At 34.8% G+C, this 16304-nt stretch overlaps 1 protein-coding gene across 1 annotated transcript; it reads left to right on the forward strand.

Moving 5' to 3' along the window:
- Positions 1–568: 568 nt before the first annotated feature.
- Positions 569–5102, forward strand: LOC137405203 (exosome complex component 10 homolog). The gene is made up of 4 exons (XM_068091431.1): positions 569–782; positions 1177–1278; positions 3122–3235; positions 4864–5102. Exons 1-4 carry the CDS (start codon positions 569–571, stop codon positions 5100–5102), a joined length of 669 nt encoding a protein of 222 aa, XP_067947532.1.
- The last annotated feature ends 11202 nt before the right edge of the window (positions 5103–16304 follow it).

Here is a 16304-nt window from a genome sequence, read left to right on the forward strand (position 1 = left end):
CATGATGCTTTACCTATGAACAGCAGGTTGGGATTCGACTCCCAAAAGGGCCACCAGAAGCATCCAGTCTTGAATCGCTCCTCTGCAACTGGTCATGTCTCTAGCCATCGAGATTCCCTTTTCACTGGACTTAGACATGTCCAACCAAAATCACAGAATCACCCGGTGCGCAACCAAAATCGAATGAAAACTGAAATCACCGGGTGCGCGCACATACACAGCCTCTGCTTGCCATAAGCTAAGCAGACATAATCGATTTACAAGGGATAGCTACAGTTATCAATGGAAATTATGTTGTAGAGAATTCCCCAATGCACTATGGTATTTCCCCTTATCTTGAATACACGGTTATAAGCAGGTATTATTCCGAGCAAGTCATCAGTTTTGTTAAGGGGTGAGTTTTCAATTAATTTGGTTCAGAACAAAAGAATCACAGAAAAAAATTTTGCTATAAAATCTCGACTCTCCCCCTTTGCTGTTATCTGTTCAGCAAAGGTTTGGAGATAACATCTGAATCTCCAAACAGATTAGTTTCAACTACGTGGAAAAGAAAGTTTGCAGAATAATCATGGCGAGCTCTTCCAACAAGCACATCCTGGTCGAAACAGTGAAAAAAGTAGAAACGGCAATCAAAGACCTCCAAGAACATAATCTACTGAGTGTTGATTGTGAAGGAGTAAAGCTGGGACGTAAGGGAGAGTTGTGTCTATTGCAAGTTGCTACGTCATCAAAGATTTACTTGTTTGATATTGTGGCTCTGAAAGAGAAGGCATTTAGTACAGGTGAGTAAAATCAGACGATAAGGTATTTAGAACAGACTAAAATAAGATTTGAATCAATTTGCTACCAATTCAGTGTAATAAGAGAAAGGCTTAGATTGCTATAATAGTATCACAAAGTCGTCTTATGTAATAATTAAGTTCTGCTAAAACACCTCTTATTATCTGCTCGTTGAAGACCTAAACATTGTCTGTACACACAGGTATATATCTAGCACTAAATCTGTTTCAAAATACTATGGATTTCTGTTAGTAGCCCCTCTTACAACTAAGAACGGGTGCTATGATTTAATACTCAATGCTTCTTCATTGAAGCTCTTCATAAATTTAAACCTTGTTATCTGTTGAGCATAAACCTTAGCATTTTATATCCTTGTGATTCCTATATATTTATCAGGTCTGAAGAACATTCTAGAAAGTTCTACTATAATCAAGCTGTTATATGACTGTAGAGAGGACTGCAATGCCCTAAAACACCAATATGATGTGGAGGTCAAAGGTCAGTAAATAATGCATAGGCCATAGAGTATGTACTAGTATTGCTGTAAATTGGGAATAAATGTATGTCAAAAATTCTCGAAACCATTAGCCTTCTGGGTGCAGTTATCTGGAGGGTGAACAGCTTGAGTGATTTTCCTGAATCAAGTTTCCCAAAAGATCGCTGCACTAGTTATTTGAAGAGAGTATATCTCTTGTTCCTGTGAATGGGGATGGTAAGACAACTCTGGCTATTTGAGTTCACTTAATTCTTGAAGTTATGCACATACACAGTTGATGAGTGCATAACTGCATGCAGTATGAGTTGACATCTCTTTTGATATCCTCTTTCCTTCTATATTAACTGTGATTCACTTAAGACCAATCTAATGGTGATGTGAAAACTATATAAAATGGTATTCCATAATCATTGTAGAGAAAAGTGCAATCTGACTGTTGATTTACAGGAATAGAAGACATGCAGATACTAAATGCTCTGCAAATGAAACTCACTGGTAAAAGGAGTGACTGCGTATCAGGACTACAGAAATGCTTAGACTACCACATGAAAGGTAAATTACTATGCATGAGATGGTTTTAGCACATTATTTAGCAAATTTTCATTGTTTCAGAGATTCTCTTAATATTCAGCGGTAAGTGTTATGTTGGCTATGTTTTTAATGCCAGACTCAATTGGACAGAGTTTATGGCATACTAGGCTACTTTAGAGAAGATATTTAACACATGCATTTAACACATATATTTAACACATAAAAATCTGACTTGTTTAATTTTAGATTTGCATTCTCAATCTATTCGCATTAAATTACCAAGTTTATGTACAATGTAGTAAACAGTTTACCAATGTTCACACAGAACCTGCTAGTGAATGAATGAGAAGAGGCGGGGCCAGCAGTGTTTTTGTTCTTTTAATGCTACTGTATATATATGAAACGCCAAAACTGATAGTAAGACAAAGTTAGTTAAAAGCTATATTACAAATGGAGACTGAAAAGAAATCAGTCGCAAGTTTTATTTTATATAAATTTATAATTTTTATTACATGTACATTGATACTTTTATCAAATTTTTAATGATATCCATATTACTATCGCAAAAGTCTGTCTTAAATGCTTTTGTGTGGTGATACCACTATCTTGATATACTATATATATAAAAAATTGTTTCCTCACCCCGGATACCCCGTATGGGTGATAAATTCTGCTCTAATTCGGGTCTCCTACCAGAGACCTGGGAGTTTGAGCACTCGCCTCAAGATCTTAGCTGTTCCCAATAGCGCACCTTTTTGCAACTCACCTGAGTTGATTGTTGTTGGTATTTGGGCAAGCCACATTTTATGCGCCGGTGTTATTGCGCCCAGTGCCCCAATGACTACTGGGATTACAGTTGTTCTTACATTCCAGCATTTTTCAATCTCTTCTCCAAGAGGGAGATATTTCTCTACCTTTTCTTTTTCTTTGCTGGCTATATTGTAATCATTGGGTACTGCTATATCTATTATAGTAGCCCTCTTGTTCTCCTTGTCTACCACCACTATATCTGGTTGGTTTGCTAGGACATGCTTGTCAGTTCGAATGTAGATATATATATTTATATATATAATTATATATATATATATATATATATATATATATATATATATATATATATATATATATCTTTTTAGCCTCCTGGTGTCTCTCTTTTGTGTATCCGTAACAGGTGTGCTACAGTTGGCCTTCAATCATCTGCCAGTATTAAGAACGATATTCATGTAATAAATTTATGAGTATTTTTATTAGCTATAATTAATCTCCGTACTATCGTGCTTTTGCCATCAGCTATGCACACCGTGTTTTTTACAGGCTGTGGGTTCTCAGGCTATCAGAAAGAGAAAGTGCACAAAGCGTTTGATGCTGACAATTCTCTGTGGAGAAAGAGACCTATCAGCACTGAACTCTTGACCTATGCAGCAACAGGTGAAATATTTACCTCGGGCTGGTATAGAAGTGAAAGTCACAAGTATGCATGTATACTATAATAGCATGTATAGAAAATAGCGGTATTGGTGCACGAAGCAACCCAAAAATGTGCTTAACCAATGATTTACTTGTTTAGAGAAGTTTTTCAAATCAGTTTTTCGAATCAGAATAAAATGCAGCTAAACTGCTTCAAGGTCACCTGCTCAATAAACGGCATGGAAAATAATTATCTACATTCAAAATTTTTTTCTTGAAGTATTTTAGTTATAGATAGTAATAACAACTGGGGCTCATTGTTTACAAATAAATTTTTATAATTCTGATGAATAAGTAATATTATACAGTTTATTTAAAACTACATTGTATCACAAACATAAAATAAAGATTTGTGCATAACCAAGCTTTTACTCATAGTAAACTGTAAAATTAATGACAGCATTTCTCATTTTATGTAAATAAAACAAAAATATTGTTTTAAATTTGTTTAAGAGCATCAAAAACCACTTTAAATGCACTTTTACCCAATCAATACATGGAAGAAGCAAAGAGAGCACAACAACTTATAATACTGAGATGTCTTGAGAACCAGTTGAGAATGAAATTATTTCAAGCAGCTATTTTATATTTGTTTTTGCAAATTGTAACTCAGTAACCTCAAATACTGTACTTTTGATAGACTATAAAAGTATTTCACTATCCCAAAGACACTATTTAGGGCAGCTGACTTCGAACTCTATTTTCACCTCTAAAAATAAAAACAAACTGTTAGTTGAGATGAATAAAATTGGAGGTCTGAGTTGCGCAAACATCTGTATTGCTGTCAGTTTCTGTCAATGATTGTTACAGATGTGTTGTACCTCAACACTTTGAGAGAGAAGCTTTATGCAAGTATAGCCTTCCAAGGTTCTCGCGAAGATTTGGTTGCCGTGGTGAAGTATGCTTCACAACGCTATGCAGACTTCATGACCAAAAATAGTAAGTTGTCGAAGGACTTGTAGACTTCAACATAACATTTATTTTTGTATTTCTGATCTTCTCTATATTAGTAGATAAAACTGCACATTCATCACTCCTACTGAAAAAAAAGAATCACCTTATTTTGATAGTATGAAATAATATGAAGAGTTTTGATTATAGAAGTAGTTTATCACCAGTTTGTACCAACAAACAATGAATCTCTGTCTTTCAGAAAAGCTTCACTGCTGGTGTACACAAATGCTGGCTAAAGGCTACATTTTAATTTGTGTTAATATTAGATTGGTCAGAAAAATAAATACCCAAAAATTGCTACAACTTGGGTCAATACTTTGTTTTTTGAGTTCTAATTATGTAATACATCCAGGTTGAACTTTGTTTCTTTAAATAGCCTTTGTAAAGGTATCAGCAAAGGCACACTTTGTAATCATGCATCTATTCGTATTAACTGCGTTAAACTACAGCTAATAATGATAATTTTTGTTTTGACTCTCTCACTCCATCATCAAGTACTTCATAACCAACTTAGATATTTAGTGAGATGCCCATAATTGGGTAATAGCTAACTAAATTTGATTGATTAAAATATCAAGTCTTTATTTGTAAAAACTCAGGGCATACGAGTTGCTGAACCTGGTACTTTTTATAAGGTGCATATCAGGGAGACAGTCCGTACTTCCGTACTGCCAGACTGCCTGAGAGGATAATTCCTGAAGTTTCCAAAGTAGGATCAAAGCTGACATTTAAGCCTATTCCGGACACTGGTGACATCTGCAGAACCTGTAACTGGAAGACAATCGTCAGGCCAGATGGACAATGCAAACGATGCTATATGATCGACCATCCTGCTGAGTTTGAGCTTCAATATCGACCAGCTAAAAAGTTTTGATACAATTTTTATGGTGGTGATATATTTTAGTTGACGACTTTGAGATGTTTGAGCTGCAAAGCTTGATTTTAAATTTGTTTTTTTCAACCAGTGTGTGTTCTATGTGCTGATATTATTTATCATATATATTGCATTATATATATTATATTACTATTATTAACAGAGGCTCCAATTTATAACAAGTTTTAAGAGCTGCTTATATTGATGATCTAAACATGTTCTGCTCAAATACATAATCAAATCAATTCAGGCACACAGAACACTTATGGAACATTGACAAGTACAAAAGGTTAACCACATATCTACTTGTTCCTATGCATATTTTTGAACAGCTTCATTTGAGCACTCTATTGAAACCTTTGGTAATTATCTTAGTTATACCCACTTGAGTATTGATTATGACCAAAGTACTTGGGTGTGAGGGCAATCAATTCACTAATCGGAAGAATGAGTCAAGATTTTCCATCCAACACATCAATGTTTATGCAAGCTGTAAAGATTTTCCCTTCTTGGAATCTACAGCGCAGTAAAAACACCTTTTAGTCATAGCCATTTCTAGCCTCATTGCAAAGATTTAGTCAGAAATAAACTAACAACTAAACTAAACTAATAAACTGGCCCCTTAGGCTAAGTGTATTTGTCAATTGCATTGCTTACAACTCTATATTAACAGATACAGAAAAACATTGCAGACCCTTAGTATAACAACAATTTGATATTCAAGCATGCCAAAGGCATTGTCATGTTATCAATGTTATCTAGTTACTATCTCTATATGGAGTGATCCAACTACTTTGTCTCCTTTGACCTATGATCAGGTTTAACAAGGGAACACATCAGACAGAAAATAACTACTTATTATCTAAGTGAGCCACATTCTTTTCATTTAACCAATCAAATGGCAGCGTATCTTTACTGGAAAGAACAAGGCGCATGTGTAAATACATTCCCATCAGGTCTGTTCAGACAAATTTATAAAATAACTAGAAATAATCTACTTGTTTATTTACTACTGCGTTTACTAGATGAATGCCCTGTGTTGCATAGGTAATAAAAACAGCTTATAAACATTACATTACCTTCTACATTACCTTTACACTACCTGTCACCGTTTATACTGTGCATTTACCTTGTGAGGCCAGCTGGTCATTGTTATGCGTGACGTAACATCATGTATAGTTTAACAGATGTAATGAATATAGTCAACATTATTGATCAATATGCTTAGCCAAATGCTATAATCTAACAAATAAACTCGATGCCTTGAGAGCTGAGGGTTCCAAGATCAAATCCTTTGCTAAGTAGATTTTTCATTGCTAGACTTTAATCGTTATAGCTGGACAAACGGACACTCACATTTACTCACATTTATGTATATACTAGCTGTTCAACCCGGCGTTGGATCATGAATTTCCACAGTTAAAATAATAATTAATGCTCATATTAAAGAAATGATGATTATAGTTTATTACTCTAATATATGCTTATTATTTAAAGCAATTCCATACGTACCCGACTTGCAAAGACACTGAATAGATAGTTAAATAGTTAGATAGTTAGATAGTTAGATAGTTAGGTAGATAGTTCGATAGTTAGATAGTTAGGTAGATAGTTAGATAGTTAGGTAGATATTTAGATAGATAGATAGATAGTTAGATAGTTAGATAGTTAGTTAGATAGATAGTTAGTTAAAGCAATCAGTTACTCATAGAGAAGATAGATAGTCATATTGGGGTTGTATTACATTAGTGTGATGGGAAGCTAATCGACTGCCATCAACTATGAGCTGTACTACCCAGTGTTGCCCGAGTAATAAAAAAGTCTTTGGACAGAAAATTTCTTTTATATAACACACCGTATACAAGATTTACCATTCTAACTTTTAAACTTCATGTCATGAGAAAATATTTTCAAGCAGTTCAAATGGATTAAGAGGAAAAAGAAAACAACTGTAAAGATTTTCAAGCTTTCTCAAACTACTACAACTTTTAAATTTCATATCATAAAAGAAGTGTTTTGTTGAAATAAATTAGGAAGAAAAATAAAACTGTAAATGTGTTTAAATGTGAAATAATTAGCAAGTAATGGCTAAATATAATCTGTTTAGCTATGATTACAATAAAAAATTATTTAATAAATAAGGTAATAAAAAAGTCTATTTTATTTTTATATAATTATAATTTAGTATAATTAAGTATAATTTATTTTTATTTAAAATATAACAACATTTGCCACTCTAACTTTCAAACTTTTAGTTTGCTTACATCAAGCAAGGATGTCCACTAACTAGTGGACATCTTTGCTTCAAGCTAGTCTATGTATTTGGTTGATATGTATTTAAATCTAATATTACATGCAAGGGCTGCTTGTGGACTGTGGTGTCAATGAATCAATCTATCACCATACAATGTCAATACTTTCAGTTGATGGCAGCCAATTAGCTTCCCATCACACCAATGTAATACAACCCCAGTATGACTATCTATCTTATCTATGAGTAACTGTTTGCATTAACTCATTTAACACTATCTATTCAAAGCCTTTGCAAGTAATGTAGGTACCCTAGGACACTTATATTTCGCTAGTATTTAGTTTCGTGAGTAGCACACAGAGTAAAATTTTGATGCCACTCAATTTCGCAGCTTTGATGAGTGCGAAAATATAGTGATGTGACAATAAATGCGGTGGAACATAGAAATAATTAGATTCTTCAGGTTCGGTTCACCAGTAAGAAAATTTTTTTCAGTTTGGGACTAGTTTGTAATTGTGAACCGCAGGTAGAATTGTGTAGGAGATCGATAATGCAAATTGATCACTTGCTGCCATTTGTTTCTTGGAGTATCAATGAACAAAGCTATTTAATTTCGCGTTTTCGCTCGTTCGTTATGATAGTTTAGTTTTGCTCATGAAATTTTCGTGAGAGGATGACTCCGCGAAAACGCGAAAGTTAGATGAGGTGAATACATAAGTGTCCTAGGGTATTGAATTGCTTTAAATAATAAGCATATATTGGAGTAATAAACTATAGTCATCAATTCTTTAATATGAGCAATAATTACTATCTTAACTGTGGAAATTTATGATCATTGTTCAGCCATTTCATGGCTGATGTTATTGATCTAATCAATCACTACAATTGACTAGCACAAAAAAGGGGCGCGGCCTAAATGCTCCTTGTTGTCACCGGAAACGCTCGTGTTGTTGAAGGCACTGTTATCACTCTAGGGGAAGATAACTCTATGGTACTATCCGGCGTTGCCCGAGTAATAAAAAAGTATTTGGGCAGGAAATTTATTTGTATTTAACATATAACAACACTTGCCATTCTAACTTTTAAACTACATATCAAGAGAAATGTGTTTTGAGCAGTTGAAATAAATTAGGAAAGAAAATAAAAACAGCTGTAAAGGTTTTCAAACTTTGTCAACCAACTGTAACTTCAAACTTCATAAGTGTTTGGTTTGAAGAAAAGGTGTTTCGTTGAATAAATTAGAAGAGAAAATGAAAATGTTAAGGTGTTTAAATGTAAATGGGAAATCATTAGCCAGTAATGGCTAAATATAGTCTGTTACGATTACAATGAAAAATGTTGCTATGATTACAATGAAAAGTTATGTGGTATACGGTTATATGATTTTAGTTTGTCTCAGTTTGGCATGCAAAAATTGGCATGCCAATTTTAGCTAGCTAAATTCAGCTAGCTAGCATTCAGCTAGCTAAAATTGGCATGCCAATTTTAGCTAGCTGAATGCTAGCTAGCTGAATTTAGGTATTCTGAATGTAGCCGGTGGTATTAGCTCCTAAAGAAATGAACAGATATGCCTATGCAACCATAGCTAATACATCAGGTCGATGTTATCCAACAGTATATCAGTGCAGCACTAGATTTAAATATCAAAATTGTTAATGTTGTCATTCGAGAAAAATCTGTAATTATTTTTTCGCAATATGAAGCGATAATTATCATCATTAAAATCATATACATGTATATAATAATATTCGTTCTATCACTCTCAAGCTAAAACTATTACTACTAGCTAGCTTGGCACATAAGAGCTGGCTAGTGGCAGTGCTTACTTGCTGGGAGGTTTGATTCTGTTGAAGATCTTCTTCAGATAGAGCGTCAGGCTCGAAATGCCAGGGTCTTAACTCTTCAGAATTTGACATTTTTTATGATCGCAACTCGGACATGTACACGTATGTTGAACTGTCGGACGGAATGGCCAAGCCAATGAAAAGTTATGTGGTATACGATTTTATGATTTTAGTTTGTCTCAGTTTGGCATGCAAAAATTGGCATGCCAATTTTAGCTAGCTAAATTCAGCTAGCTAGCATTCAGCTAGCTAAAATTGGCATGCCAATTTTTGCATGCCAAACTGAGACAAACTAAAATCATACTAGCTGACTACTAGCTAGCTAGTATTCAGCTAGCTAGTACAACTCATATCAACACTGGCATGCAAAATATCGTAGGCTATAGACGTATATAGATTGGTATAGAAACCCATAATAATTATTTAATGCAATCACCTCCTGGTAGAAGCAAAATAATATGTTAACCTTAGTAACTATAGATGAGATTGACTTTAGTGCACAAAATGACTTTAATGCATTTTGTGGTTATGATCCGCAAAATAATACAACATTTCAATGTACTGCGTGGAGAGTTCTTACTTTTAAAACAGACGTTCAACATAAATGCTAAATCTAACCTAAATGAATTTAATTTACTAAACACATACTTGAAGGAAGTTTTAGTATATACTTTATTAAACTTTAAACTACTAACTAAAATTTCATCATTTATCCGTTTGCGAATCCATTTTACCGTAACGGATACAGCTGAACTCGCGATGGCAAGCATTGCTTATCTCTTAATAACGTATATAATCATTATACAAATCAATAAATTTTTTATTTTGAAAGAAATAGTTGTTGATATCGGAAGGCAGAAAAAATTTTCTCGACAAAACAAAAAGTAAAAAAAAAGCATCGTGCTTTTTAGAGTTAAACAAAAATTATTTTATAACAGGTGCATCGTAATGCGTGGGCGCAATGCTCAAATAAAACGTCATTTAGTGTGCGCATACGCTATATGGTATATGATAGTGTATTTGATCAATGCGTTTTGTAACGCTCAGTGGTAAAAAACTTGTGGACTTGAAAACTCGCGATCGAAAGCTCCATGAGTTCAAATCTATTGGAATGTGGAATTTTAATTCCACGATTTTAATAGCTATAAATGGACACAACCAAGCACCACGCACCCACACTCCACCCCAACTACCAATCACCACCCTCACTCTACCACTCCCTCACTCCCCCACTCACCCACTCACCCCCACACACCCACACACACTCACACCGCACACCGAACACCGAACACCGAACACCCACACCCACACCACACACCACACAGCGCACACCGCACATCGCACACCGCACACCGCACATCGCACACCGCACACCGCACACCGCACACCGCACACCGCACACCGCACACCGCACACCGCACACCGCACACCGCACACCGCACACCGCACACCGCACACCGCACACCGCACACCGCACACCGCACACCGCACACCGCACACCGCACACCGCACACCGCACACCGCACACCGCACACCGCACACCGCACACCGCACACCGCACACCGCACACCGCACACCGCACACCGCACACCGCACACCGCACACCGCACACCGCACACCGCACACCGCACACCGCACACCGCACACCGCACACCGCACACCGCACACCGCACACCGCACACCGCACACCGCACACCGCACACCGCACACCGCACACCGCACACCGCACAACGCACACCGCACACCGCACACCGCACACCGCACACCACACACCATATATATATTTATATATATATATATCGATCAGCTGAATGCCTGTGTAATAAAAACTTTTTCTGCAGAAAGTTTATTTTTATTTAACATATAACAACAGTTACCATTCTAATTTTTTAACTTCATATCGTGAAAAGTGTTTTGTTGAGGATTAAATTAAGGAAAAAAATAAAACAACTGTCAAGGTGCTTAAATGTAAATGTGAAATAAATAGCAAGTAATGGCTAAATAAGGCCTGTCTTGCTACGATCACAATGAAAAATTAGGTGGCATACATTATATGATTTTAATTTGTTTCAGTATTGGCATCATAAGGCTAAATTGTTGTAAAAAGTAGTATAAAACCCAAAGTAATTATTGAATGCAAACACCCCCTGGTGAAAATCCTCAAAACTTTATATACGTACTATACATATTAATAATTGTTAACGAAACAATACGTTAACCGTAGCAAAAACAGTTACCTGCAGCAACTTTAGTGTATTTAGTGGTTATGATCTACAAGAAAACGTAACTATGTACTATGAGCATTACATATCGTGAGGAGTTCTCACCTTCGAGACGAACGTATAATATAAACGCTGAATCTAACTTAAATGAATTTAGCTTACTAAACACATATACTTAAAGCTAAGTTTTTGTATGTACTTTACTGAACTAAACTTCAACTTTGTCATCGGCCAGAAATGTTATCATTTTTCTGTTTTCCATTCATTTTTACTATATTTTATAACGAATAACGCTAAACTAAGATAGCGAGCATTGCATCTCTTTTAGACCATGAGTGAGGGATTTCTGCGAATAGCATCTCGACATTTTCGTTATTTTGCCGTATTCAGTATACAGCCTGCCAAATTTGAATTTCAAGAAAATTTTTTGTTATTGTCGTATAGTGAAAAAAGTTGAACAAATGTTGTTTTCTAATGCTGAGGACAAAAAAATCGTGTTCTTTATAAGAATACATAAAAAAATTTTAACAGGGGCATCGTAACTCGAGCGCACTGTGTTAATTTATAATTAATGAGTGCAATCGCGAAAAGGATTTACAGCACATATATGATAGAAGCAATGGATGTAATAAGAACGGCTTAGCCTTGTGGTTATGCAAGCTTGCAGTTGCAATCTTCTTGAGTTCAAATCTAGTACGAAAGCAATTTTTCGTTGCTAAAATTTCATTGCTATAGCTGTATAAATGAATGACAGACACTGAGATTTATATAAATAGATTGACCAACTGAATGCCCAGCATTGCACAAGTAATAGAACAATTACCTAATGAGCTTGAGTAACTTACCTAGAAAGCTAGATCCTACTAAAATAATACCCGTGTTTTGTGCCAGTTTAACAACCTACCTTAAGCGCGTGAATATCTTAACCAATGTAACGAACATTTGGCCAATGAATCCATTGTATTCTGTGTAGGTTAATGGTTGAGCGGGCTGCCTCTAGATCTGAAGCCCCGAGATCAAATCCATTGCTGTGCGAATTTTTCATTGTTAAACTTTAATTGCAATAACTAGATACAGGGTTTAATAAAAAATAAAAAGTCACAAAGACAGACATTGAGATTTATTTATATAGATAGATATAGACTAGGTGAATGCCTGGGATTGCCCGGATGATAAAAGAGTCTTTAGACAGAAAATTGATTTTTATTTAACATATACAACATTTACCATTATAACTTTTAAACTTTGTAACATGAGAAAAGATCAAATAAATTATGAGCAAAACGAAACAATCGTAAAGGTGTTTGAATTCGAAACACTTAGGAAGTAATAGCTAGATAGTCCATTTCGCTACAATGATTACAATGAAAATGATTAGATACTGATACAATTATTCAGAGATGGACACTTAAATTAACCTGCTTGTTCAAGCAAGCCTTAAAGGTTGACTTGCAATAAAATTCACATTACAGTTATTATTAACAGTTAACAATTATTCACAGATGGACACTCGAGTTAACCTGCTTGCTTAAGCAAGCTTTGAGGCTTGTCTTACAAATGAATTAATAAGAATCAATTCTCTGGTATCTATTATTTACTGTAAAATTGTATTGACTCGAAACATCCTACCAATGATAATTGCATTGAATTCAGTTTTTAATGTCACTACAGAAGAATTGATTCAATTCTCTATTTTCAATAATCAAAATGACTCGAGTCAAAATGCCCGATTCTTCCCTTGATAACTACTGCATTGACAAAAAAATCATCACGAACAGCGATGCCCTAAGTAACACAATAGTTTACTTGATGTATGCCAAAGCCAAGATGTCGGTACGACCCCATGTTGCCAGCCGCTCATGTTTTGAAAAGACTTCGATATCACAGTGTATATTTTATTGGTCAATGATATATATTACATAATAATATAGTATAGCTCTATGATTTGCCTGCGTTCTGACAATAAGCTTATTTCTAAGCTTCATAACTGCTCGTGTATATCATTCATTCTACTGAGAAGCCTTTATAATGACTCGCCATTGTACCTATACAAAAACATTGATCACAGATTGCAGGGTTAACAGATCAACCCAAAACTTTGCCACAACAAATTTAGAAAGTTAGATTATCATTTTGCAAAAAAATGAATCAGTTACATAGTTTTTTCTTTACTCACCAAACACAGCATAAACTCGTGGTTTCAATTTTATTTAATTTCCAGTTTAGAATGAATGAAAGAAATATTGTGAACAGCAACCTAAATGTTCTTCTGCTAGTAAAATCCTTCAATACTGGACCAAAGATATTTTTGACTACTACATTTTTATATGAGATAGTGTGTGTCTGCGTTTTGGTCAAACTGCAAAAACAATAGAATTTTTACAATTTTGAAATATTAAGCATTCCTTTTGTTTTTCAAATGCTTTGATTCTTGTGCAGAATTTTTTGCTGACTATAAAAAACTTTAAATTGATGTTATATGACAGAAAGTCTGCTTTTACAGCAAAAGGACTGAGTTTATGCAAGCAAAAAACGGTAGGCATGACTTAATTTCACATGAAAAAGCAATGAAATCTTTAGTGAAATAGTTGATATTTGCTATACAAACAGTCAATAGACTGAGCTAATGCGTGTAGCTAACTTAGCGATTGTGGATAATTGTTATTTTGATATGTTGGCATGGGTCAATTTTTTGTAATAATTGATAGAGAATTGATTTTGTTTATTTTGAGAGAATTGAATCAAGTAATTGAAGTTAGGATAGCTAAGGAATTGAAAACTGATTTGTGATGTTTTTGTTATGAATTGCGAATTGATTCTTACATGACATATGTTGCAAAAGAATTGGAAATTGAATTGTTAATATTTTGATAGGAATTGAAATGCATCGAGTCATTTTATTAAAGTCTTATAAACATCTCTGCAATTATTATTAACTGAGAAAACCAAATAAAAACCATAAATCTGTTGAATTAATAAGAACAATCAGTACATAGAATTGTGTGTATAAAAAGGTTACTGTTGTAACAGACGCTGTCCATCAAAAATTTTAATACGACATTACCAGTACCTTTCAATATTGATACCTCTCGATACTGGTACAAACATATGGCAGCGAAGCACGTGCAAGTGCATTGTAGGTTTACCGATTGCTTTAGGAGAAACCGGAAATAGGAGTGTAACGAGAAATTTGAATTTGAAACGGCACATTTGAAAATTAAAAATCAAAAATGGCTTTTGGAAAAACTTTTTAAAAAATTGAAAACACAAACGAAAGCAAAATGTAATCCCCATTAATAATATAAACATACTTACCCATCTAGCTTGTAACCTGCAATCGAGATAATGATACCATAGATAAGACGGCAATCATTATAGGAAAGGCTTATCCTTGCGGGAACGTGCGCGTGTGTATTTGCGATCTTGTGGCTGAATTAGATGCGAGTTCAAATCCTCGGCTAAGTGGTTTTTTGTAACTAAAACTTTATCATCATAACTGGACAAAGAATATATAGATTTGGCTGACTAGATTTAAACAATCTTTAAAAACTTTTGACATGAATATTTTTATACGCCCTTGACTTGGCTTGATTACGACCGTAATACTTTGAAATGAAGACTAACGATTTATCAATTATAAAATTAAATTTCAAACTCAGCGCATGTTTAATCATGGATCATTCTAGGACAGTGAAAATAAAAAAACATGTTCCTCAAGACTAGATGTGTCCCCTTGATGGAGCCTCGCACCTCATGGGGAGGGTGCATCCCACTATTTAAAAAACAGCGCTTTAATACGGCAAATTGTCTCTGACGTCAGAGATCAATTATTGCCGATTATCACCATTGCTAGCCAGCTACTCTAGATGTACAGTTTAAAACTAATTTCATGGTCAATCTTCATCTGCTGCTCTCAAAAACTCATATTTAGAAATATAATTCTAAATCTCATACATATTTACAGGATGCACAACAACCATCAATATCTCTGCAATCAAACCTTACACGAGATTTGAGCAATAGTTTTTATTGTTGAAATTTTTTTAAAGATTTATTTAAAAAGTTCATTTTCCTATATATTTTTCTGATAAGCTTCATAAGAGGTATTGCCAAAGTCATCTGTTTTATTCTAAGTGAGTGGCAAGAGCTCTGTCATTATTGTCATTTTTAGTATTTTCAATAAAAAGACAATTTATCTCCTGCCTTTCTTTAAATTGAAAGGAATGGCAGCTATGTTCTGTTAAAACAGTCAAAGCTAGCAATACCACTATATCAATTGCTTTTTAGTAAGATTAATACACCGTGACCTAGTGGTCTATAACGTTTTACCTATGAACAGCAGGTTGGGATTCGATTTCCAAAAAAGCTACCAGAGGCATCCAGTCTTGAATCGCTCCTCCGCAACTGGTCGTGTTTCTGGCCATCGAGATTCCCTTGTCTCTGGACTTCGACATGTCCAACCAAAGTCACAGAGCAATTATTTGTGTAACAGTGCTTTAAACACACACACCCAGCCCCTGCTTGTCATAAGCTAAGCAGACACCATATTCGATCTACAAGAGATAGCTACGAATATCGATGGAAATTATGCTGTAGAGATTTTTTCAATGTACTATAGTATTTCCCCCTTATCTTGAATACACAGTTATAGGTAGATATTGATCTGAGCAAGTCATCAGTATCGTTAAGGGGTGAGTTTTCAATTAATTAGTTTCAGAACAAACGAACCACAGAAAAAGTTTTCGTTAGGAAAACTTGATCCCCCTGGCTGTTATCTGTACAATCTATTGATGCTGTCGATAGCACAAGTAATTTCATCATTTCAGCTATTATCTCCAAACAGATTAGTTTCAACTACGTGCAGCAAAAAGTCGGCAGGATAATC

The sequence above is a fragment of the Watersipora subatra genome, chromosome 9 (assembly GCF_963576615.1).
Source record: "Watersipora subatra chromosome 9, tzWatSuba1.1, whole genome shotgun sequence".
In the NCBI taxonomy this organism is placed as follows: Eukaryota; Metazoa; Bryozoa; class Gymnolaemata; order Cheilostomatida; family Watersiporidae; genus Watersipora; species Watersipora subatra.